This window comes from Lates calcarifer, linkage group LG16_LG22 (assembly GCF_001640805.2).
Source record: "Lates calcarifer isolate ASB-BC8 linkage group LG16_LG22, TLL_Latcal_v3, whole genome shotgun sequence".
Classification (NCBI taxonomy): Eukaryota; Metazoa; Chordata; class Actinopteri; family Centropomidae; genus Lates; species Lates calcarifer.
The window spans coordinates 13,127,447-13,152,836 of NC_066848.1; the positions used below are offsets into that span (position 1 = coordinate 13,127,447).

Consider the following 25,390-nt stretch of genomic DNA (forward strand, 5'->3'; position numbering starts at 1 on the left):
ATGAGTGCACATAATTTCTCCCTAATTTCCTTAGCCCTTGAAGTCCACTTGAATTTTCAGAGCAGTTTTCAGGGGATTTCCCACAGGGGAAAGGGTTAGTACTCGTTAAGCTGCACAGGTGTGCGTGAGTACCCATTACACCTTCCTCACAGACACAGTGAACACTTCAGTTGTGTAGGTTAAGGTGTACTAGCTCCAGGGGCCTGGTTCAGAGCCATCATTAACGTCATTAGTTACACCTGGCTTTCACAGCACTGAGTCAAAATTTCCACTGTGACATCTCAAGCTACAGCCAAACACGTAGACACACGTGATAGGGTGATAGTCCACATTTCCTCATGATTCAATTTCATTGTTTGTTATTTGTGATCCCCATCTCTAAGTGAACAGAGAAGACAACCTGCGCTTTGTCTCAGGTTGAGAATGGATGACATATGTATTTGAAAAAAGGACAGACCACAGTGCAGAAGATGCTTTATTCAGATGCAAGAAAAAGGCATTCAGTGATATTTAGAATTACATTTCATCCCATAGACAAAGCACTGATGACGCACTGAACAGTAAAATTATATGTACTGTGTTACAGCTTTTCCTTCATAAAGAAATTATCGTCTGTACATTAGATTAAAAGAAATGCCATTTCAAGACTAAAACACAAGTTAAGTCATAATTGAGTTGTAAATCATGTAAATGAGCAAATGATCGAAATAAAGAGACTATAATGGCGATGCATCAGATTCATTTTATTTAAATTTACCTTCAAGAGTTTATTCTGTATGGTGCACCAAGTGTGGCCTGCAGCAAAAATATATTACATTAATACCAATGTCACCTTTTGTGGTAGACAATGTATGTTGCAGGTAGTGATTGGCTGACATGTTTTCACTTCTGGGCCTGCTGTAGCTGTATTCACTCACTGCTACATAAAGCTGATAACTTTGTAAGTTGAGTTGATGTAGCCTACAGCTTCAAATTTTGGAAAGAAAATGGAGAATATTGTTTTAATACCACTTGATACAGACACATCACATAATTGTGCCTGCACTCATGTGTCCCAGAAGGTGCCATATACTGAAAAACTTACAATACTCACTACATTTAAAGGTCTTCACCTGTACATACTGAAGGACAAAAAATACTTCAGAATGCCTCAAATTCATTCCATAGCATGGCAGATGACATTTGGTTCCTCAGCATTTACTGTATTTGTTCACATGATGTGTTTTCTGACTTATAAATATACTATACATTTTGTCACAGTAAACACTTTGTGCATGAAATGCAGCATGCTGCACACTGATGGCCCATACAGACAAATCTGATGATTTGACCACATTTTACTTTTTTCCCTGCCTTTGTAGCCGGTGGTCTGACCAAGAATAATAATAGGCTACTTTATATTTTTTTGTGATGAAGATGGACTGACTGCATGTATGGCATAACATCATTCTAGATCAATTTTCAGTCAAAAAAACAAAATGACAAAAAACTAAATATGTGAAATAGTCTATTAAGTTGAACTCTGTACACATTTTCAGACCCACAATTTAAGGTTTTACACACAGTTTTCTGATTAATATACACCTCTTCAGTAAACAAGGCAGATTCAGTGTGATAAAATTTATATTTAGAAGCACAATGACGTGCTGGTCCACCATCATCATCGGAAATCATTTTCTGACAATTTCATGATGTCATGTTCATAAAAAAGCAACACAATACTTACAGTATTTTACATGGGAGATTAATACAATCATTTTCATCTTTACAGATCTTTAGAAAAAAAAAAATACTGGTACACAGAATATCGAGTACAGCTACTAGAAAGGCAACTGGCAAGTGTAGCATACAGCACAACACGTAAGCACAAGCAATTCTAAAGATTACAACAGATGTACAATCCTGCTTGGCTTACTTGTTAAGTACTTGAGCGGAGAGGTGACTCCATTTAAGCCCATACCTGGTGTAATGGCTGTTAAGCTGTTGTTAATCATACACTGGTTGTGCCATTATGTTCGTATGCCGCAACAGCATGCTCTGTGCGCTGTGCAAACAGGCTGATGTGTCTTCTTTGCTGGTTTGGAGGTCCTGCACTTCAGCACAATGACCCAGACTGAAAAACACAACTAGTTTTTCTTCTGTACATTCAGAAAATTGTCAGCAGAGAGAACATACAGTGCTCTACTGTATGTTTATGTAATGGTCCAGCAACAGGGTAGGAAATGTCTTTACAGAGGCAAAATAGAATGGAAAGGAAAGGAAAGGATGAAGTCAGAGAGAGTAATTAATGACAACGAAGAGTTAGGCAGGTCGAGAAGAGAGAGCACAGTTGAACACCGGTCAATCTTCCTGAAGTGGCCAAAACCAGCATGGTGCTATCCCAATCAATCAGTGGAGAACAGTGTTAATAAGATTAAGACGGACAGGGGATGAAAAGCACAGCTGGTGCCGTGAATGACTTTATAGAACACCTCTTGTCCAGAAGTGTCTTCATGTGGTGAGAGGGCTGCACAGCCTTTGAGCTTTCAGTAACACAAGTCCAAAATCCACATTTCCTACAACTTAACACTGCCCTCTTACATGCAAACAATTTAAAAAAAAAAAAGAAAGCAGAGGAGAAGAGGAGGAAGAGTGACAGACTGGCATGGAAGCATATGAAATCAGCAAACATGGAACAATTAATTGATCTTTTTAGTTTTTTTACAACCGAATTTGTGATAAGATGAGGGTTAGGACAGGAGGCTTAGATCAATGAGGCAGTAAAGGCAGAACAATATATTAAACATATTAGTGGCTTTTATAGATCTGTTTAAACATCTGTCTGTGTTAATTGTACATATTATTCTGTCTGTATAGTCTACACTGTAATGATAGTAATAATAATGAAAACTTACTTACTCTGAAAACTTTAGTTTTAGTAGCATTAATGCACAATTTAGTGCATTAATGCTACTTCTTCAATTGGGAGGATAAGGTATAGTAATGATTCTTTGTTTCTGTTTAGTCTAACTTCTAGTCTAACCCGTGTGTCCATTTCTGTAAAGCCTTGCACAGCCATGCAGTTAGTAACAGTTAGGCTGGTTGGGAGGTAAATGACCTGACCTGATAGAGCGCTATAGTTAAGCTTGCAACACACTGTCAAAATGGTCTGTGCTATAGAGTCTGAGCCATGTCCTGGGTTGTTTGTGTGATGCGTGGTTTGTGTGTGTGTGTGCATGTATGTGTGGTCAGAGCCCTGTGGTGACCTGCGTGACCTCAGAGTTGAGATCGTCGTTGGCAACGCCGCCACAACAGCGAGAGTCCACCGACGACCCCTCCAAGGCTAGTCATACCTACAGAGAGAAGAGTTACAAGAGGTGAAAGTATGTTTATCTTACTTCATATACTGTATATTTATATGTACTTTTACATGACTGTCTACCCACAGTCACATACTGTACCTAAAATAAGTAAAAAATAAAAAAAATGTTTGGTAGCTACAACCAGCAGCTGATTAGCTTAGCTTAGCATAAAGACTGGAAACAGGGGGAAAACAGCTAACTTGGTTATGTCTACCAGTAAAGAGTTAAATTCCTTTAAACAGATACTGCTAAGTAGACACACAGACTACCAACTACCTGTTGATTAGATCTTTCTCCTGTGTTTCCACTGTTGTGTTCGCGCTGTGGGAGCTTGCGGCTAGTGGCTCCGGTCCGGGACGAGTTCTGCATCTCCAGCACAGAGGGACTTGGGGTACAGAACTCACGGAAACAACGCTTGAAGTTCTCATCCAGGTAGCCATAGAGAACTGGGTTCAGACTACTGCAGCGGGCAAACACAAGGTCACAATCAGCTTCTCCCTAAACTCAGCAACATTATTTTCACCTTTATATTGAGTGTAATGTGCGGTGTGAAAGCTACAAGTCAACTCAGATCACTGTATAAAAGAGTGTGCGTGATCAAAAAGTCAATACCAGTTTGCTCTTATGAGTAAAAGACATCATTTTTCTTATAATGTCCTAAAAGAAAAATTTAGGGAAACAATAACTGGCTAATTGTCAGCAACATTACTTAAGAAATTAATTAAATGATTTGTCTGAATTGTTTTGCCTGATTGTTTAGGACTAATAGTTTAAGTACTACAGTAAATCTGTTTGTGGCTACTGCTAGGTGCGTACCTGTTGGTGTAACCCAGCGCAATGCAGAAATGCCAGGTGATAGTCTGCAGCGTGGAGCTGGGGATGTTGATCAGAGCCGTGATGATAACAAAGATGTGAATGGGCGTCCAGCAGACGATGAAGACGGCGACCACCACCAGGACCATGCGGGTGATGCGGCGCAGGTTCCTGTCCTTCTCCTGTGTGTGAGGGAGGCAGGTGGTTTGGTGGTGACAGTATTGGTGAAAGGAGGAAGAAGAACAAAGAGAAAAGCAGGAGAGGGGGTGAGGTAGATAATAATGGTGGATATAGGAGAGATGGGAGTCGGGGATAAGAAAAGGAAGGAAAAGTGTGGGTGGGGAAGGTGGAGGAGGAAAGGAAAACGACAGATGAATTAGAAAGTGTATAAAGAAGGACGAGAGAACAGTGGGGAGAAGATTGTTGGGCGGGGGTGTGGGGGATAAAGGGAAGTGAATCAAGAGGCAGAGAGTAGAGAAAAAGGATGATGGAAGGGAAGAAAAGTGGTTGAAAAATGTGCAGTGGTGGTTGAAAAGCAATGAGTAAGAACAAATTGTTTCTACAGTCACTTTGATTTTCCATTTACTGTATACACACCTATCAGCCACAACATTAAAACCAGTTACTGGTGTGGCTGTACTACTCTGTGGCTGATCAATGTGTATCCGCATTTGAATGTGCATATGTTGCAGCCAGTGTTTGGACAATCTTCTCATGTACCAAGTGTAAATTATTGTTGCTGGGTCATTTCTTTCACCTTCTACTGCAGTTAATTAAAACTGGGCTTAAGGTGATTTTCCCTAATTGCTTTCTCATGATATGCACAAAATTTGAATTCTAAATCTCCCATTCCCATATAATGAAAAAGCTGTATCAAATGTAGATTTTTTTTTTTTTTTTTTTTAAAAAGGTTCATCTTTGTAAAAGAAAAAGAAAAAGAGTTTTCTTAACCTGGGAGCCCGACAGCATGCGCACGCTCTTGAGCCGCAGGATCATGAGGCCGTAGCAGACGGTGATGATGAGCACGGGCATGATGAAGGCAAAGATGAACACACAGATCTTCAGCAGGGTGTCCCAGTACCAGGAGGGGTGGGGGAAAATTAGCTTGCAGTCGACAATACTATTAGCTGTGCAGGTAAAGAGAAGTGTGTTTATTTAATCTGGTCGTACACAAGGCAACCAATAGGCTAATAGTATATATTTTCATTGCTGTGTCATTCAAATGTGTCAATGTTTTCCTTGATGTTTGTGTTTGTGAGTGTTTGTGTCCAACTGATGAACTTTACTGCAATATTCACTCTTGTTGTAGGTCTCCAACAACTCCTGAGAGAAATATCTGCTGCAATTTCTTCACCAGCTAGTTGCTTTTTTTTCTGCCTGTTGCCCTGGCTACCCAGGGCACAATGTTCCTGGTTCAGGTCTGCGCATTTGTTTTCTGTCACTCCCCATCTCTCTCCCTTTATTTCCTGTCATCTGTTTACCGTTCAAATGTCTAATAAAGACACAAAACACCCCCAAAGGCACCACGGCTATGCTGCTACCACCAGTGCAGTGCTTATTAAAGGGTACTTATTATAAATGTATTTGGTGTGTTCATGCAGCCTGTGTTAACAGGGTTTGGGGCTGTGTGTATTTAAATCGATTGAGATGTTTTTTATTTCAAATTAAAATGATGCACTGGATATTGATGTGTATGTATCAGAATTTCCTTTTGTTGTTGATTAATGTGTCTGACATACAGTTGTTAGAAATACATTATTAATTGATGAATCTATCACTGTCAAGCAACACAAGGGAGGTCTATGTGTTTTTTATGAGATCTCACCATAAGCGTGGAGCTAAAGCTTCATTATTGTCTCTCCTCCAAATAATGTGTAATCACACACAGTCTTATGTTGCAAAATGATGACTAAATGTAATCTTGTTCTTTAGTACAATTACACAGAAAAACTCTTCTGGGTTGTCTCCTATAATGGAGCCTGCTGGAGTACATAATTGCTTCTAAAAGCTGGAATGCAGACAATGAACAGAGCATGTTTTTGTCCTGTTTTTCTGTTTGTATTTATGCTGTTAGACCATAGACCAAGGACTAAGGAAGACATGAACGCTTTTCACCTCCTCGTTCAGTTTTTTTTAAGGTTGGTCAAATGCCACTTTTTGAGCTCATCACTTTCTCTGCTCAATTCCATCTATTGTGGTTATCATACAGATATACAGTATGTCTAATTCTAAATCACATACTCAGTGTTTAGAGGTCTTCTATCTAACATCCAAACATAATTCCTCCATTTATAGTAAAAGCATTCAAGTATTTGGACAGTCGTACTCAGCAATTATCAGGAATAATGGTGCAAGTGTATGTTCGTGCTTACAAGTGACAGCGGTGGAGGCCATGAACATAACAGGCAACCCGATGGCCGAAGAGAGGATCCAGTTGCAGACATTGACGATCTTGGCGTTGCGTGGTGTCCTGAAGTCAAGCGCTTTGACTGGGTGGCACACGGCGACGTAGCGGTCGATGCTCATGGTGGTGAGTGTGAAGATGGAGGTGAACATGTTGTAGTAGTCAATGGACATCACCATCTTACACAGTATGTCCCCAAACGGCCAGGTCCCCATCAGGTAGTTGACGCTTTGGAACGGCAGTGTGCTAGTGACCAGGGCGTCAGCCAGGGCAAGGTTAAAAATGTAGATGTTGGTAGCTGTCTTCATTTTAGTGTACCTGCACAGAAAAGCACAGGTTTTTTAAGAGAAGATCTTGGGCACTGATTCAAGAAAAAAAAAAAAAAGGGGGTGGGGGGGGGTAGAGGAGAGTAGATTCAGTTCATCCGGTGAGTTTGAAGTGTTCTCATCTTCAAATAAAAGTCTTCGATTAGAGCTCACTTCAGAAGTCTGTGCCTCTCCTCTGATTCCAATCATCCAGTCATATTAAGATAAACACAACTTCCTGCAAAATGTATTCTTAAATGAAATGGCATTTTGAAACCATCTTCCTTTGCTCCTTACCACATAATGGGATTTTGATACCATTACCGCATTTCAGATAAACTGAAGGATTAAGTGTTTCTTTATGAGATGAGAAAATTCGCCCATCTTTAAAGCTAAATAAGCCACTCTCTAAATCCAGTGGATTATAGGAAAAATGCATTGTGACCAAGCAGAAAACTAGATTGTTCTTTGCTCATGAAAAGCTGAGTATCAATATGGAAAATTACTTTAATTAATTCACGTATATGTGTGTTTTGGCAATGAATATTGCAAAACAAAGAAATGTGTGTTCATTTTTACTTTTATTTTGATGGCGGTAACATCGATGAAGACCTCCTCTCTGACTTTAATCAATCACCTTTGTACTGAAGGGACAAAGAGGTCCACGCTCAAATAAAGCTGCCTCTCAGTCAGTAGCTTTTCATCATCTGAATGAAGGGTGATCAAAGGATGTCAAAGTTTGTCCTTCTTTTTATAGTAGATTGCAAAAATGTCATTTTCAATCAGTATGGTGGAAAATTGAAGAAATGATAAAAGGTAGCTCAAAGAATACAGAGGATAGTGGAGTGTTTAGAAAACAGACGAAAGGTCGTGGATCCATTAGCACAGAGGGAAGAGGATGGAACGCAGACGATTGAAATGGCTCAACTGTTTAGAGCTCTTGTCAGAAATGAAATATACTATGTTTAATGTTTGCTGAGGGTGAAGCTGGATCCCATCAAAAAATCTAAAATGATTTATTTTGGATGACATGACCAAAAGACCCAACTGAAATGTTTACGAAACAACAATCATAGTTGATTTCACTCTTATAATGACCACACATTTCTAAGTAGCATCCGGTGTTGAAAAGGAAAATGTAGGAAAATTCTATTAATGTGTATTTCTGGATGAAAATGCAGTGAAAAGTTCAGCAACAGCCTGCAGCTTGAGACCACATCTCAATATTTGACAAAGTCAGAGTGAAGTACGGCATTTTAATCAAGCTCCATTCATTTTTTATAGTGTTAAATGTGAGAAGGATTTCTACTGCTGGGTCCCAGTGGGCCCAATGAGGTCAATATGCCTGTGAGCTATTACAGAGCTCCAGAGAGTGGCATTACACAGTAAAGAGCTAATCAACCCCAATAATGAAACTATAATGAACCCACCCAGGAATTTTGCCTGTGAGAGACACTTTAAACCTCTTTCCACTTTATAGTTATTTTCACTGTATAAGGTGATAATTGATATCATTCTCTTATTTGTTCATTTAATATGAACTACATGAGTCAGCTGGTTAACTTAGCATGGCATAAAGACTGGAAACAGGGTAAAACAGCTTCATCTGGCTCTCTCAAAAGGTGACTAAATTTTCCTACCTGTGCTTCTAAAGCTCACCAATTAACACATTATATCTCATTTGATGAATGCTCCAAAACCAAAGTGCAAAATATCTCATATTGATGGGAGTAGAATCAATCTTCTCATCAAAATTTCTGCCAGAAAGAGAATGAACATATTTCCCAAAATGTGTAACTAGCCCTGTAATTTTATTTCTAAAGCACAGCAGTCATTGTACTGGTGTTGCACTATTCCACTTAAACACTACTTAGACACATCCCCCTTGTAATGATATTTAATTAATCTAGACTCACAAAGTGACAATGATACATTACACCCACTGGCTTTCAGTTTATTAAACCCAAACTGTCACTCTACCACTGAGGTAATTTACTTCTGTTTTGTTCTAGCTCTCTCCTCAACAATCCCAAATCCTCTTAACTACCAGCGATGACAGTTAGTTCATTAAATTCTGATTAACTTTAACACTGACAGCTTAGTGTGTTTGTCATTACAGGCTTTATTTGCACGGGGACCGATGAGACACCTAGAGATGCAGTAAAAGCCGTCACCCTACGCTGAAGACTGTGCCGGAGCTGGAGGTAATTTCCACCATCCCCTTATTGACTTAGAGTCTGTCTACAGATGATAGCTTGTGGCTGAGGACTGGATGATAACTCATGTTTCTCCAGTGTGTTCTCCATCTGAACCTATGTACAGCGAGCAGCATGGAGGTGAATGGCCTCATCTAAATTAACCTAATGAGGTGTTATATTGATTTTCTGGCTATAATTTATTCTTCGCCCTTGAGGTTTTGTCACACTGATCATTCATTGACAATATGTTTCTATTACATAATACATTTATTATTATTATTATTTATTAGATTTCTTTAACAAAATGCTTTTGCTGTTCAAAACGAGTGTCTATGAGTTTTACTTGGAATTGAGAGGTCAGATTAAGTGAAATGGCCAAGACTCTGAGGTGTATTTCATTCTTTGACTCCTCTTTGATATTTTGAGGGAAATGTCATTTTGCAGCTGCTGCTTCAATTATGTTTAATGGCAACGGTTTCTAAATCAAGGGATGGAAGCCTTAGGGAAGTGATCACATGATTTTCATACAGGAGAGTATGAGCCTTGACTTGTGTGTGGTTAGCACTTTGGTACACAGGTAAGTAAACACATTCTGTCTAGTGCTTCAAGCAAGTGTTGACTTTTCCAGTATTTAACCCAGACCACGATTTCTCCCTCACATTAACCAAACATTGTGCGAGCCAAAATATAACCATTAAAATTTTAATGAAGCCAAGCAAATTAAAGATATGTTGTTAGTGAACACTGAAGATATGCTCTGTAACAAAAAAAAGTAATTAAGGTGGCATTGAGTTTCTTTTTTTTCTGTTGTGAATTAGTTGTATATTACTATTATTGTAATCGGAATTTCAAGGAGACAGGGCTTCTTGTGCATAAAATGATTTTTTCCCTGAAAACAGTTACGCACCAGCAGGTACTTCATCAAATTTAAAAGACTTTCATGAGCTGTGCATAGCATGGATGACTATTGTGTTATTTTAATTGACAAAATACTTACAAAATTGATATTCACTGATGAAATCAAACACATTAATATTTTATAAGGGGTAAAATTAATTTTTATCCCAGCAGCAATCATTTGATAAATATCATTCATAAAGAAGACACAGATCTCCAGGGAAAGTTTCTCATTTAGGAACGCAACTCTGACAAGAAAATTAAAGCTCTGTTCACCCCATGTAAGATAAAAACACTATGTAATTTCAAGGCAATAAACAAACAACAAGTAATATTTCATTTACAGCAAACCATCAGCCTATTATTGAGTGGAAGAGGAAGCGACAGTGAAGCCACAGTGAGACATTTTCAGACATGAGTAACCATCTGAAAAGATTAAATCTTCATTATGTTGCTCCTGTGAGCAAACAAGACCTGACAACCGATATTGTTCCATCTGGCTCTAAACTATCTGGACTTGTTTTTTTCTTGGACCACTGGAGCCACAGAGGTGGCAGATAGATGTGCAGTAATGGACCTTAAAATCATCCAAAACACTCCTTCCATTGAAATCATGTATAATTCATGTCTTTCCATCAACCCATTAGATGTGGTTCCCACCTGGGGAAGGAGAGAAACTTATAATTGCTCCTGTTTCTCATCTGATCATAGTTCACATTTTCTTCAGTGTGTAAAAACAGATTTGATTATGACAGTAAATTGTCCCTGAGGCCATTCTGACCAGAAACAGATTCTACAAAGTCATCACACATGCTTCTAGTCAAAAATGAAACTTTCAGCCTAATCTCAGTGGCTGTCCACAAGGATGCATTATTCAAACACACAAATCATTTGACACATATGCAGATACACAACTGTGTTAATTTCCTCATTCAAATACATTTCCATAAAAAGGCTCTTGAATGAGTAGGACAGCTGAGGATTTGCTGTTTTCATATTCTGTAATAATTCTATAATATACATGAACTCATCAGTTTAATGTGACTATTTTGGCAGAATTATAGTCATGAGAAAATACTTAGATTTTACCCCAGCACTGATTTAAGACCCAAATAATCTTATATGTGTGATAAATAATTGAAAAGGAAATCACAATAACCTCTAGGCTGGCTCCTTTATGAGTATCGTTTGTTGCTGAAACAAACGATACTCTGTACAAACACAGATGCAAGTTTTTAATTGGTCATTATTCTTTTGAATGAGAACTGTTTTCCTGTTTTGGGCCCTTGCAGAGAGTGTCCACCCCTAAAATACTATAGGTGGTTTGTTAGGTGACCTCTACCTGGCAGTAGTAATTATGATGGGAGCAAGGGAAGTGAAGTTAGGTGATGTAGTATATTGAGCAGGTTGGGGTGGAGGGATGGGTTGACAAAACACACTTTCACACAGGAGACCACTGTTTATTTCCCATTCTAAACCATGAACATGTAGTCCTGTATGCCTCATTGAGGTCATATCAGAGTAGTGGGCTGTTCTAGGTTGTAGGACTTGTTGCTTTTGTGACTTTGATCAAAAGGAAAATTCTATTGCCAAAATATTTAGACCTTGTAATCAGCTAGTTTACATGGATTTTTTTTTTTTTTTTTTTTTAAAGTCTGCTATGTTGGTCTGTCTGGAGGTTTTTCTGCAAGAACCCAAACCATCTAAAAGTAAATGTTTAATAATAACAATAAGCTATTCGAATCGTAAAACTTGCTGCCATCAAACACAGATATGGCAAGACAAAAGAGGGACTTATAGCTTAGTTTAAGTAACAAGTAACGGGACTTTGGCACAGCATTGCTCTGAGCTAAATGCTAATGTTAGCATGCAAACATGCTCAAAATAATAATGTGAACATGTTGATTTGCTATGATAGATTTGCCGATTGAGGAATACAAAGTCAGGGGATCACCAAAGCTGTTAGAATTAATCCTCAATGGAAAAAAACAGTATCTGTACCAGATTTCATAGTAGATTTTATAAGGATAAAGGAAAACTTTGACCTGCTGTTGGCACTGGAGGAAAGGTAATGGAATCACCAAAGTCATTAGAAGCAAGCCATCCAAAAGTTCTCAAGATATTTCAGTCTGGATCAAAGTGGTGGACCACAAGACTGATGCTGCTGTTCCTAAAGCATTGCTGCTAGTATGGCTTTAAAAAATGAAAAAAATGGGAGAGAGAATGAAAATGTGGACAGCATGAATGTGTTACACTCACAAAATAAGCCATTCTCTTTCTCATATTTCATCCAATTGACTGTGTATGATTGGACATGTATCTTAACATTTTAATTATGATCAGAAAGATCTCTTCAACAATATTCACATACATGTTTAGGTACAAAACCTCTCCACCGATACCTGTATGTGTGTAATTGGGATGAATCCAGGTGAACCCCAGCTGCTAAATAACAAAGCCTCTACATTCGCCCAGTCATTCCTGGCTTGCAAATACGAGCCTTGTTTTGTTTTCTGGTTCGATTAAACAAACACTGAGACGGTGGCTGACGTGTGCACACATGGGACCACCAGGCAGGAGAGAAACTGCAGTCTGCCCACACAGCATGTCCCTGGTTCATGAAAATGGCACACGGCATGGAGCCGCTCAAATGTGCTTGAATGTTAATTGGTCAATAACCGTCTGTTTTCACATGTGAGGATCATGCTTCACCATGGCAACAACTGTGACCAGGCATTGGAGAATTATATGGCAGGCATGATTATAGTAACATAAGAAGAACATAATGAACCATCTCTGATCGTGAACATTTGTTGTAAACTTCCTTGGTTTTAATGTTTCTCCATGGATGGATTAACAGCTCAGATTTAATGAGGCAGCAACAAGAGAAGCCTTTTATTTCTTTGCTGCCAAACATTACATCATCTGCAGGCTAGAAAATGCATGCGGCATGTAGAATATGTGTTGTGATGTTCTGAAGGTCTGGTTGAACATTTGTGCGTTTGTTTGTTTTTCTTTATTTATATGTTCTTTCATTCCTTTTAGCTGATGCTGTCTAATGGGTTTAACATCAGCCAGTGAATACTATCTCAACACTTGTATAATTTAGTGGCAACAGCTTCTAAGAATTTCAAATCTCAGTATCTAATAACAAGCCTCAGTCAGCTTAGTTCAATTTAGTCAATGGCACTGTAATAAAACATAAAAGAAGAATGTTTGAGAAATCACTTTTAATTCTGTAAGATAGAAAAAACACAAGCATTTATGAAAATAAAATTGGTTGATTAGGATTTATCATAGTTTACAGCTACTGATTTGCTCACTGCCAGTTAGCTGGTTAGTTTCTGTTGCCCTTGGGTGTTCAAATTGATAATTCAAAAGACTAATAACTGGACATTTGAAAATACAATATAAGTACCAGTATGTGCTTTATTTTTGGAACAAGCCTGCAGTGAATCAACATACTTGTCACCGTATTTCAACAAACGTCTAAATGAAACCTACACATTTGGGGTCAACCGTTTGGAACAGAAGCTCTAGTTCTAGTTACACAGCAAGCTAAACATAATTCATCATTAGGCAGCAAATCTGGCCAGTGTGTAGCCTTGTGTATGATTCATGGGGTACTGCTGGGTGTAGATAAACCATCAAGTCCTGGTTACAGAAACAGAGGCTGCTCATGTGAACAGACATCTGTATGCTTCTGGCTCTGACCAATAACATTGTCCATGCACACTGTGAGGAGCATGATGGATTAGGGCACACGGGGTGTGACTGTGTGTGTGTCTGACTGCTGGGCATGTGTTTTCTGTGGTGAGCAATGGTGGGAAGCTGAAATTTGTCTGTGCAGTGACTGCCTGTATGTGGTACTGATGTTTAAATTCTCTATCATTGTATATGGAACTTGATATCAAGATACTGATGTATACATGATATAGTACATTTACAAAGTAGACTTGACTGATTCAACTGATGAATACCCAACAAATTAAGATATGCCAATACACTGATGTTCACATAAAATCCAATATTGCCAGGAAACAGAGATAATAAGACTAGTCATCATGGTACAACAGTGTATAAGTTTATACTGCCTTACTGTATGTATTGTGCAATATGTCAATCCCATAACGGTTGAAATATTTCAGTTTTCAGTTTAGTGAAAAATATGGATATGTATGGATCGACATCGAGTCCATTATGCCATGAATCTGAGTCAGCTCTGGGTTCTGTTGTATCTGCTGTGAATCCAGGCTGACTACAGCTGCTGTGGACGGTCTCAAGAGGATCATTCAAGTTTAATTTAATTTGATTTTAAAGGCACTAAAGGTGACTTCTAAGGTATATCATTGAGGCTGAAGTAATTTATGCTCTATTTACAGTATAGTAATAAAATGCTTAATAAAATATACATCACAGCTCTTGACTGTTAAAAATATACTGATCTTTATACCATAGAATGATTCGTCTTCAGAGCCATAAAGAATCTGAAGATGTTAAAAAAAAACACCTCTGTGTTAAAGTCAGACAGTAGGTTTATTCTCTTTCTTGATGCATTGAACTGAGAAGAAGAGAAAGGTACAATAATAACATAGTTGTCTCAGGTCTTGACACTCTGGAAAATCATTTCAGTAAATGGCAGTCATTAGGTAAGTACCGCTGGGAACTTGCTGCAGCACGAACAGATCCCTGCATAGCCTTAAACATTGACAAATGGGCCCGCACACAGTGTCAGTGGCTGACAGACACTGAGATATGGTATTGATTCTGACACTGATATGAAGGCACTTAGAGGTGTCTTATATGCATCGTGATGACACTTAAGACTGCTCAGACTGCTCAGAGCCTGAAGCAACAAAGGGCTAATATTTGGAAAGCAATCAGCTGAAAAGATAATGATGAAAAATTAAAAATGTATTATGCAATTTTTTTTCATTAACACTGAATCAAATTATCCACACTTGCTAGGGTTGCAACAATAAGTTCCTCTATCTACAGCTCTATGTAGATTTTAGCTTTGTCAGACATAATACGCTGGTGTACCAAGCCTTTGTCATCATGGTAATTATAGCACAATTAAGGTTGTGGAATGGCCACATTTTGGTTCGATTTAGGCCCAAAAACTAAAAAAGACTGTAACTACAATGTTGTTACCTCATTAAATGGAGGACTTCCTGGCTACTAACAGGTGGACAGAAAGGTGATGCCCATGTTGTTCTATTTGCTCAAGTTGTGAACAATAGGTTTGTAGTTGCTCGCCAACATTTTCCTTTTGGAATCTTCCTGCTGTCTGTGGTTAAAAAATATTATCACAGCTTTATGAGGAGAGACAGATGATTAAAAAAAAGAAATAAATAAAAAAAATCAGAAAAATGTATCCAAAGAAGCATCTCAAATCTCACCTGCAGCATAATTTGCTTGGTTGCTCTCCATCTGTACACTCAGGATATTGGAAACATACAAACTAGTGAATATGTTGGTTCCAGTGGAGGTTCAGGGAGGTCAATAGGATGACATCTATTTTTTATCAAAGGCTATGCTTCAACATTTGACCTTACAGTAGTGGATCCTCAGTTAAAATAGAAATAAAGCTAGGATTAAAAGCACATAAAATATATTTACAAAGAATAAAGAAGGGTTCCTGTGGCACCATGTTGAGTGACAGGCAATGAATTCTCATTAAGGTCTGAAATTCATTTTTAGAGAAATTGGATTTTTGGATGAGATATTGAGATATGAGATATTTGGATTTTCAGTTATCAAACAGTACCATGTTGTCATAGACATTCTCAATAGATGATTATTAATACCACCCAGAACCCTTGGTTTGGAGCATTTAATGATTGATAACTTTATCACACTCTATTTAAGCAAAGCAATTACAGGTCACAGTCACAGGCACAAAGCAGGAGGTCATGTGTGCAAGCTCAGTGAGAGCGTTGCCATGCACACCTTCTATTTTGATTCATGTAAGTACCAGTGATGTGTGCAAAAGCAGTGGCTGAAGTGGAACAAAAATAGGAGGTTGCACTGATTAATTATTATCCTCTAAGCCAAAAATACTCAAGTAACAGGCAAAGTCTTACACTGTAACTGTAAACAAAGTTAGTTGTATTGTTTTGTTGTAGTGAATATGAGTACCCCCTCTCATACTACATCCTGTCTTTTCAGGTCTTTGGCCCATGCCCAGTTAGACTTTCCTATCTCCACTGCTCTGATTTATTTCACCCCTAAGCTCAACACAGAGAGCAGAGAGACAAACAGAAATCGAAACATATGTCAGACAAATCTGCTGATAAAACTAATAGACTTAACTGATTAAAAAAAAAACAAAACAAACAGAGGAGTGTGTGTTTGCATAAGACCTTTATGCATTCATGTGTATAACATTTGTGTGGTTGTATGTGTGTGTGTGGGTCATCAGTACTGAAACTGACTGAGGCTGCCTGGATGCAGGTTAGCAACACACATTTCTTGAGCCATAACAGATAATCTGCTGTTACCTGCATGCATACCGAACAACAGATGTGTAAAAACACAAAATAAATAGTATCATAGTACCAAAAGTGGTAGGAAGATATTATAAGAGACTTCCTGGATCTCAGAGAGTTTTCCTTTTTCAAAACCATCATTAGAGTGCTCCTGTCTATCACCTGAAATCTTTGACAGGTTGTACAGATTTGCCTTTTGTTTCAGTTTCAACACTTGATATATAATCAGTGTTTTAAATGCATCCCTGACCAAATCAGCACACTTCAATCTCTGACAGCTGTAGCACTTCTGGTTTACCCACATCAAAGACACTTTTTTAGATGGATGGTGGGAAGCCACTGAGGGATTGTGTTTGCTTCGCTGGACTTGTGACTCCTACAGGTTGGTCAGGGATGTGGGATCTGAGAGGGAAGAATGAATCTCAGTATCATCATGAAATCATCATGTAATAGTAGAGTTCTGATATCTGATACGAGCCCAACTGGTCCTGACAAACTAGGACATGTTAAGACATCACATTTCTACAGTCAATAAATATAAATTGTGTGTCCTGGTCATAGTTCAGTTATAAAATTGTATAACTCATCACATAGCATTTCTCCTAAGCAGAGGTTGTACTAGTGTCTGGCTCAAGGGCAGGGGTGTTGCTTGGCACAAAGCTCTACTGAGGCACAGGCCCCCCACCGCTAATCCATTCACCCCCCCACCCCACCCCATTCAACATTCAACACTGAAGCTAAGGGCATCAGAGCAGTGAAAAGAAAGGAGTTGTGCTGCCCTGTGTTTCCATTACCAATAGCTTTGTAGTGGGTAATAGGTAAGTAACGTAGGTAAATTTAGGTAATTTTGAGCCACTGACCCTATGACAAACTGTCTTGGGTCCACTTACTTTGCTATGCAATTTGTTTTAAGTAGACATGCAATCCCCAGTGGGAAGACAGGAAGAGACAGAGTATAGCTAAGGCCTTTCATTAGCACAGTGAGTTAATGTCAGAAATGGATTCAATGGAGCATAAATATATGAAGCCTTAAAAAGTTCTTAAAAACACCATGATACCATATGAGTTCTGTGTCTGAGCTGAACACATACAGATTTTCTTTATTTTTCATAAATCCACAGCAAGGTTGTGAGAATTGTTATTCCTCTCTGCATCCTTTGCAGATCCACCACGTGATCATTGATCTCCTGATTGGCCTGACTGAAATTGATTCAAGGATATCAATATTCATGGACACACAAAGGCAATCCCAAGAAGGGTGGAATCCTAGCAGATATGTAATTAATCTACACACACAACACAACCCTCCTCCACTATACTAAACTACTACTAACCTTGAGTACAGCAGCAGTGTGATGGACTACCTACTTCAAGCAAATTTCATGTCCCTGAAAGCTGATTGTCATATTGTAGAGAAATCAATTTAAACCAAGGACCAAATCAATAAAAAAAAGTACTACCCTTGAGAAGGTTGACAGCAATAACATAAAATATTCTTAATTTGTATTTAATTAACACCCAAAACAATCAGATAAAATGGCTGAGATTGTTCCCACATTCTAGATGCACTGAAAATTACCTAATATCAATGTTTTGCTAATTATTTGTAGGGATTAGAAAAAATAAAGACCCATAAATGAATTTTTTAAGACATTATTCACCCTTACAATGAAAACCACAATCCAAACTTGGCCTAGTTAAGAAATGGGATTACATATTATCACAATGACATAAATCACATAAACTGCATGTATTCAACAACCCCTGTATTGTGTTCTGATCATGGGTTTAACAATTGCTGCCCACTTCATCATGATTTACTGCCATAATGGTTTTCCATCTGCGGAAATATGACAAAAAAGAACTAGGGAACCAATTTAGGCCAAACCCAGATCCGCTGTGATGCTGGCATTGGAAACAGGGCCCTCAAGAAGAGTTTATTAGCGTGTTGCTTAGAAACACTGTTGTGAGTGTACTGAAGATCTGCTGGAAAGGGATTCTCTGAGTCCTTGGCCCCTGTCTTAAATCCACATTTAGTAAGTGCAACTGGTGCATGCAGCAGTGAAAAGGTTTGGCAGCTCTCAAACAGCAATGAGTTTCAATTCAGATGAGATCATTGGTTGACTTGTGTCGTTTGCTCACCCTTTGTAACAATAAGCCTTTTTTGTGGTAAATCACTTTTTCAAAAAGATAAAAGGACATACACGAGGCTTCATACAGCTACAAGTAGGGGGGTGGGTGTTGATTTTGAGAGCCAATCTCCAATGCTGTCGGTTCTCTGAAATGCCAGACGTGACGAAGAAAGACATGTTTAACAGTACATGTCACATGGTATAAAGAGCAGAATCAGGGTAAGCAAGTGAGTCACTTTGTAACTGACAGATGGACAAAAGAGCCCAAGAGCTCCCATATATCTTCAAGTAGAGAAGGAGATAAAATCTTTTGTTCCCTCCTCTTTAGTTAATCATCTTTCCTTCATTCTCTCTCCAGCTTTCCCGATGTGAAAAATAATGACCTTTTCTTTTTTCCTTGACATCTCTTGAGTCTCCACAGCTAAGGTCTGTCAAATTCTGAAGGTTTTACAACCTTGGTCGTGAGTGATCATTCCCACTATTCTATTGTTTTTTTTTTATTCCAAGTCATTCTTTCTTTTGCTCCGTTCAACAGAGCAACTCCTGTTCAATCCTGACTGACATTGCTCTAATCCTCCAGCAGTGTCCAGCGGTGTTAAAAAGGCCATTACTCATAGACACAGGAAGGACAGTCTAATTACCTCTCTGCACTCTCTACCCATAATTGTCTCTGTAACAATAAATTAGACGGTGTATCATTCTGTTGTGCACAAATTCACATATTTAGTAACAGCAGCATACAAGAACTCCTTTCTCAAACAGTGAGCTGTCAAACTGGTAATGATCATGATGGTTTAAATTCAGGCAGCTTTGTGGCAAATACACAAGTCAAATAGTTAATCTTAATTACGAGCTGACAGTTTTATTTTTGCTAGGGCAGAGGTTAGGTCCTGAATACATTTTTCTTGACTCATTTAGTGCCAAGTGAGATTGTTGGTGCTCTAAAACAAAAAAAAAGTAATTACAGCAGTTCTTGAGCTGTCCTCTTGGTTAACGCCAGGAAAGGTCGTAGTACACAATAGCAGCATGTTCAGGGCTATACAGCGGTTACAAAACTGACGTCAGAGTGCAAAGTTTCAGATGTTTACAGGATGTGAAGAGGAAAGAGCAGGATGTATGAAGTGCTGCGCACTATGCTCAAACGCACACAGAGGAATGCAGCTGAACATCTCCTACTGGTCCAGTCAGTTTACCTTCAAAGCTCTTCTGTGTATACCTGAAAAAATCCATATGCTTGTGGCTCCAGCATAATCCGTCTCAGGCGCTACATGTGAACAACCACATGAGCACATCTGTCATGCATGAGGATGTTCATGAATACACATAAAAGGTATCTAGACTTAAGTAACCAGGACTTATTTGCAGTCATCAAAGAGAGGATTTATAAATGAAGTCAGTGCTCACAGGGGCTGATCTGTATGCATTTTTTCTTGGTTGAAAAAAAATACATACATGCATACCCAGTGACAAATTTGTGTTAATGAGAGGGAAGCCATTCTCTTTCATCCCACTCAACTCACCTCCTGATAACTGTAGTTGGTAATTATTAAAAAACAAATGTCTATGAAACAATTCTGCAAATTTAAATAAATTGCCTAGTAAGTAATTTTTTTAAAGGAGGTGTTCATTTTTGTTTTGTTTTTTTTCCAAGCCCATCTTAGAACAATAATGGCATGCCCACACGTACATTGAAAGGGTCACTGTTTGCTGTTATCATTCCTCCAGTTTATACTGGCCTTAAAAAGATCCCTTTCTCAGTGACTTCAGCCAAACCTAATATGAGGCTTGTGTGGTCTGAGTTGCATTTGCTTACCTGAACAGTGTTGTCTGACTGAGGGAAAGACAAAGAAGAAAGACATCCACGTGATTTGTCTCGACTCAGCCTATTGAAGCACAATTTAATGTTGAAAGTGAGGACTGTGGATTTCATCCCCCATCACTTACATTCAAATCACTTTGGGAATCAGCCAGTAATGAAACAATTACAGCAACTATTAACTCTTTCAATGTACATAAAGGTCATCACTTGAACAATGTGAACCTATCCTTCAAAGTCACAAATATCTTACCTCTTTGGATTGTCTGAAAGCACTAAAGATTATTTTCTAAAAGGCTTTACCCTGGCTGCCAGGTGTCGACAGCGCATCAAAAGACTACAGGTTAGTTGTTTGAAACTCAGCTCAAAATCCCGTTGTTTGTCATGTAAGGCAGTGGGGGAGCTACAAGAAACCCATTAGAGAGGAACATTAGTGAGGATCCAGGCATTAGTCTTGTGAACCAGATTGCGTTGACTCTTTATCATAACATCATATTTCATGTGACTGGGTTCACACTCTCACATAAACAGCACAGACAACGATGTTTAGAAGTTCCTTTGATACCAGAGAGCAGGGTCATAGGAAATTTGCCGTATGTGAAGCGGCAACAGAATTGCAGAAGGTCAAAATTTGTTGTACTGCTACATCACAGCACAACGTAACAGCAGTTTAGTGCATCCAGGTCAGCGGGCACAGATGTTCAATAGCCTCTTAAACTAAAGTATCCAAAGTTTTAGAAACGCTTGGCTGCTCAATGTGACCAAATGCACACAGCGGCTCCTCTGGCTGGATGAGGGTGGGGGGTTGGAGGAGACAGGGGTTCAGGGAGGTGGTGGAATCATTTTGCACTCATCGCACTCGAAACGCCTCCCAGTGTTTCCATGGTAACAGCAAGCACTCTGCACTGGCAGCATATTCCTTGTGGATCCCAATGGTTTCTGTTCAACCGCAATTGATTTTTCCTATCGAGCGTGCAGATCTCTGGTCGTGTTTGTTTGCTCACAAGAAGTTTGCGGATGTTAAGTGTGGGGCAAGCAGGTGAGGGGCGAAGAGACAGCAAACGGACGGAGAGATAAAGACTGAAAGAGAAGCAGTTTATGGCTTTAAGGTCATCATTACTCAGACAGTGAGGGGAGGAAAAACATCCTTCATCCACTGCTGTCTCTATTTAATCTGGTAAAATTGCATTCAAGGCCATGACTGTAAAGCAGGGACGGAGATTTCAAGACTACATTTCCATTTTCAAGTAAATATCCACTGTGTGTCATTAGCTAAATGGCTGTTCTCTCTCGTTCTGCCAACAGAGCGAGAAAAGACCAAGAGACAGGCAGAGATGGAGAGAATGACAAAGAGGCTGATGAATGTTAATGAGCCTGATGGATTGTGGTTCTTGGAGGAATGAGATACATCCTTTACCTTACTCCCAAATTCCCTTAAAATCTCATTAGTCGAGCTCAAAAAGTTACAGAAACCTGCAGAACTTTTCTCAGTCACAAACACACTGACAACTTGAGTACGTACATACTCCTGGTTGTCTGTCAGCATCAGGCCCGATGCCCATCTCATTACTGTGGAGAGAGAGCAGTGGGACAGGCGGGCCATCCTAAATCTGTACCCAGGAAACAGCCAAGGATGTGAGAGTCACGCCCTTCACCACCTATCATCAGCTTTGCAGACAAACTACTTCATAATGCAAGCCTGTATACTGGCTCATACATCATAACCACTGTTGTACCCTTGCCAGACAGATGCAGACATCATGAAAATGATGCTGGTTCCTAAACTATATTTCAAAAGGTGATTTAGATCTCATCTGCCCAGTGCTCTCCTTTCTTTTTCTGCTTCATTGTGTTGATGTGGAAGTGCCAGGGGCCAGATCTGTGGAAAGCAATTTGGGGTAGAAAACATACGGCAGAGACGCAGAAAACATCCTGTAAAGATGCGCGCATCCTTTAGCAAAACAGAACTATTTTGGGTAGCACTCAGACTGAAGGGGATGATGTGTGCAGTCTGGCAAATGAGCATTCACTTGATACTTCATCTGCCCTGGAAACAGCGGAGAAGTGAGGAGAATTAAGGGTGAAACAAAGTAATGATATAACATGTTACAGCTGTAATAGAGGAGTACATCCAAATAGAGAAGCCTGCACCTCATTTTACAGTCTAATTCCTCTGATAAAGTGGTGTCATTTCAGTCTCAAAGCCATTAAAGCGCCTGTCTGACAAGTTCAGCACAGCAAATTCTCCGCTCGGCCACTCTTCACCAACTCCATCAGACCAATGAAGTGGATAATTGCAAGGTGGAAAAATGAGGATGGACCACCCTCACCTTTATCTCCATTTTTCTCACTCCTTAACTTTCTCATTGCTCACCATCAATCTTTCTCCACTCACGTCCAGCTCCTTTCCAAGTCCATTTCTAACCTCTCCTTTTCTCATTTCCTTCTCCACTCTCCCTCTTGCTCTCTTTCTCTCTCTAGCTATCTTCTCCACCCACTTCTCCACTTCTCTATCACCTGAAAGAGCCTCATCCAGATGGAACATAAATGTCAGATTTTCATGTGTAATTAAAAGCCATAGTGAAATCCACCTCAGAGGGCAAGATAACATTAACACAATAGGTTATTTTCAGAGTAACTGCAATTGAAGTTAACACAAAAGTGGCTTTATATTCTAATCAATTCCATCAATGAGTCAATGTCAGTTTTGCTAAGAACAATATGGACATATGAAAAGAGAAATGCCCAGCCTTTTTGAGACTTTTGTCCCCTGTAATAGTCTTCAGTCGGTTGGTACCTCTGAGTTTCTAAAATACCCCTTTCTTTCATTTGTGGACCCATAATGTATTATTAAGCCTTACCTTTTGTGACAGGTGATTAAAGGGAGTAAAAGCTCTTTCTGTGATGAGATCTCTGAGAGGTCTGACATTTGTTTGAAACAAAGTTTGAAATATTATTTAATGAGATGCCAACATGTTGGCTGAGCGAACAGATCCGGCATGAAAGCAGCCCAAGATTTGTGTAGGATGAGCCAGCAGTGGAAAGCACACGTTGGAGCATTTAGCTTAAGTCTGTGAGTTTCAGAGACAGAGAAAGGCTCCCTGGTCTCCTCACCTTTTTGTCTAAAATCAGCAGTGCTGAGGCCAAGTTTGTTGGGCTAACTTTCAGGACACCAACTGTGTTGCCAGTTGCTTGTTTTAAGCGCATTTCCAAAACTATTGAAGGCAACTCATCAAATTTACATGACTCTTAGGGATAAAAACAGCCATATACGAGGGAGGAGAGGACATTGATGTGAAGACAGCAGCATGCTGCATTATGTTTATGTTTAGCAGACTCAACGTGCTGCATTTTGTCACATTGCTGCAATTTACCAGTTCAGTTCTGGCACTGTGGATGAAACAGACCGACATGAACAGGGGTACACGCTTTGGCCTTTACATACATATTATTCCTCTGTTGTTTAGAACATTGGCTGTTGCTTTCCTCTCCATCCCCTCGCTCGCCTTTTCTTTTTCTTTTTTGCGCGCTGGAGCCACTCGCTGCGAGGCTGGAGGCATTTTACGCACGAACTGCAGCTGAGCTGTCAGCGCTGTCAACACTGTATTCACATGGTCTCACTCGGCCTCGTAAACACATACACACGTACTGAGACACACGCACGCACGCACGCGGGCGCACACATACACTTTAATGCCCAATATGGTTAATACAGCAACAGGTTATGAGTCCTCACTTGTAGTTTAGGTTAGAAAAGGATGGGTAGCTTAAAAAAGTGTAAAAGGCCTGATTATGCGCAACACAGCTGATAAAGCACATCCACACACACCCGTGAGTACTTTACTGTCTTACCTGACGATGATGTACATGACCAGGACGTTTCCAACCAGCCCCACCACGCACACTATGGAGTAGAGAGCGGTGATAACAATCGCTATGATAACCGGGTTGGCGTCGTCGTCCATGCTGCCGATCACTCCTTGGTCCCCGTCGCACCGCACCTCCGCGTAGCTCGCGCTGTTGTTACCGTCGGTGAAGTTCCGACAGAAGCTGCTGCCGTTGTTGTAAAGCGCGGCGAGACGGCTCCGGTATTCCGCGTCCGAGCCGTTGCTGGCGCTCTCCATGGTCTTCGCTTGCAGTAGGACAAACGCGCGCGCGTCTTTATGCCTTCTCCCCTATTCAGGTGTCCGTCGGCGGACTATGGTGCCTGAAGATGATGGTGATGTTGATGTTGATGCCCCGCCGGGTGCTTGCTTGTCAGCCGTTTGCTCGGAGAAGCACCTGCGTTTCAGATCGCGGGACGGACCGCGAAATCTCGCCGTGTTGAAGAATGTGTCAGCGTGTGATGTAGTGAGGGTTAACGCCAGCCCTGCGCGAGACTCAGTTTACTGACGACCCTCGAGCGGCACAGCGAGCCTGCACGGGACAGAAGCGACGGCGTGAAAATTAATTACTTCACTCCCTTTCTTCCTTCCTCCCTACGCTCCTTCCTTTCTCTCTCTTTACCTTCCTCCCCTCTTCCCTACACTCCCATCCCCCCTTTGTCATCTTGCTTCATTTCTTCCTTCTTCTTTCCTTCCTTTTCTCTCCCCTTCATTTTCTCCTTTCCATCTTTTCTTCCTTTCTTGGTCATTTTTCTTCTTTCATCACATCTTTGTTCATCCCTTCATTCCTTCCTTTTCTCTCCTTATTACTTTACTTTCTTGTTTCCCCTCCTATACTCTACCTCCTTTCTACCTCTCCTTCCCTCTGTCCTTTCATCATCTCTTTTATCTCACATTTCCTTTCTTGTTTCCCTCCTTCCTTCTTCCCTGAACTTGCACCCCCTTTCTTTCATCTGTTTATCCCTTCCTTCTGTCCTCCTTTTGTTTTCTCATCTCCTTCCTTTCTTCCTTCCTTCTTTCCTCCCTTTTCTCTTCTCCTCCCTCCCTTCCATCCTTCCTTCCTCCCCTCTTTCTTTCTTTCCCCCTCCTGTCTTGTACTTCCCCCCCTT

General features: G+C 39.9%; 1 protein-coding gene across 1 annotated transcript; it reads right to left on the minus strand.

Annotated features, from left to right (window-relative positions):
- Positions 1-457: 457 nt before the first annotated feature.
- On the minus strand, positions 458-25,284 carry oprm1 (opioid receptor, mu 1). Its single transcript, XM_018696991.2, has 6 exons — positions 24,250-25,284; positions 6,527-6,876; positions 5,106-5,281; positions 4,158-4,336; positions 3,618-3,801; positions 458-3,332 (listed from the first exon to the last, which is right to left on the minus strand). Exons 1-6 carry the CDS (start codon positions 24,519-24,521, stop codon positions 3,327-3,329), a joined length of 1,167 nt encoding a protein of 388 aa, XP_018552507.1. The 5' UTR covers positions 24,522-25,284; the 3' UTR covers positions 458-3,326.
- Positions 25,285-25,390: the final 106 nt, after the last annotated feature.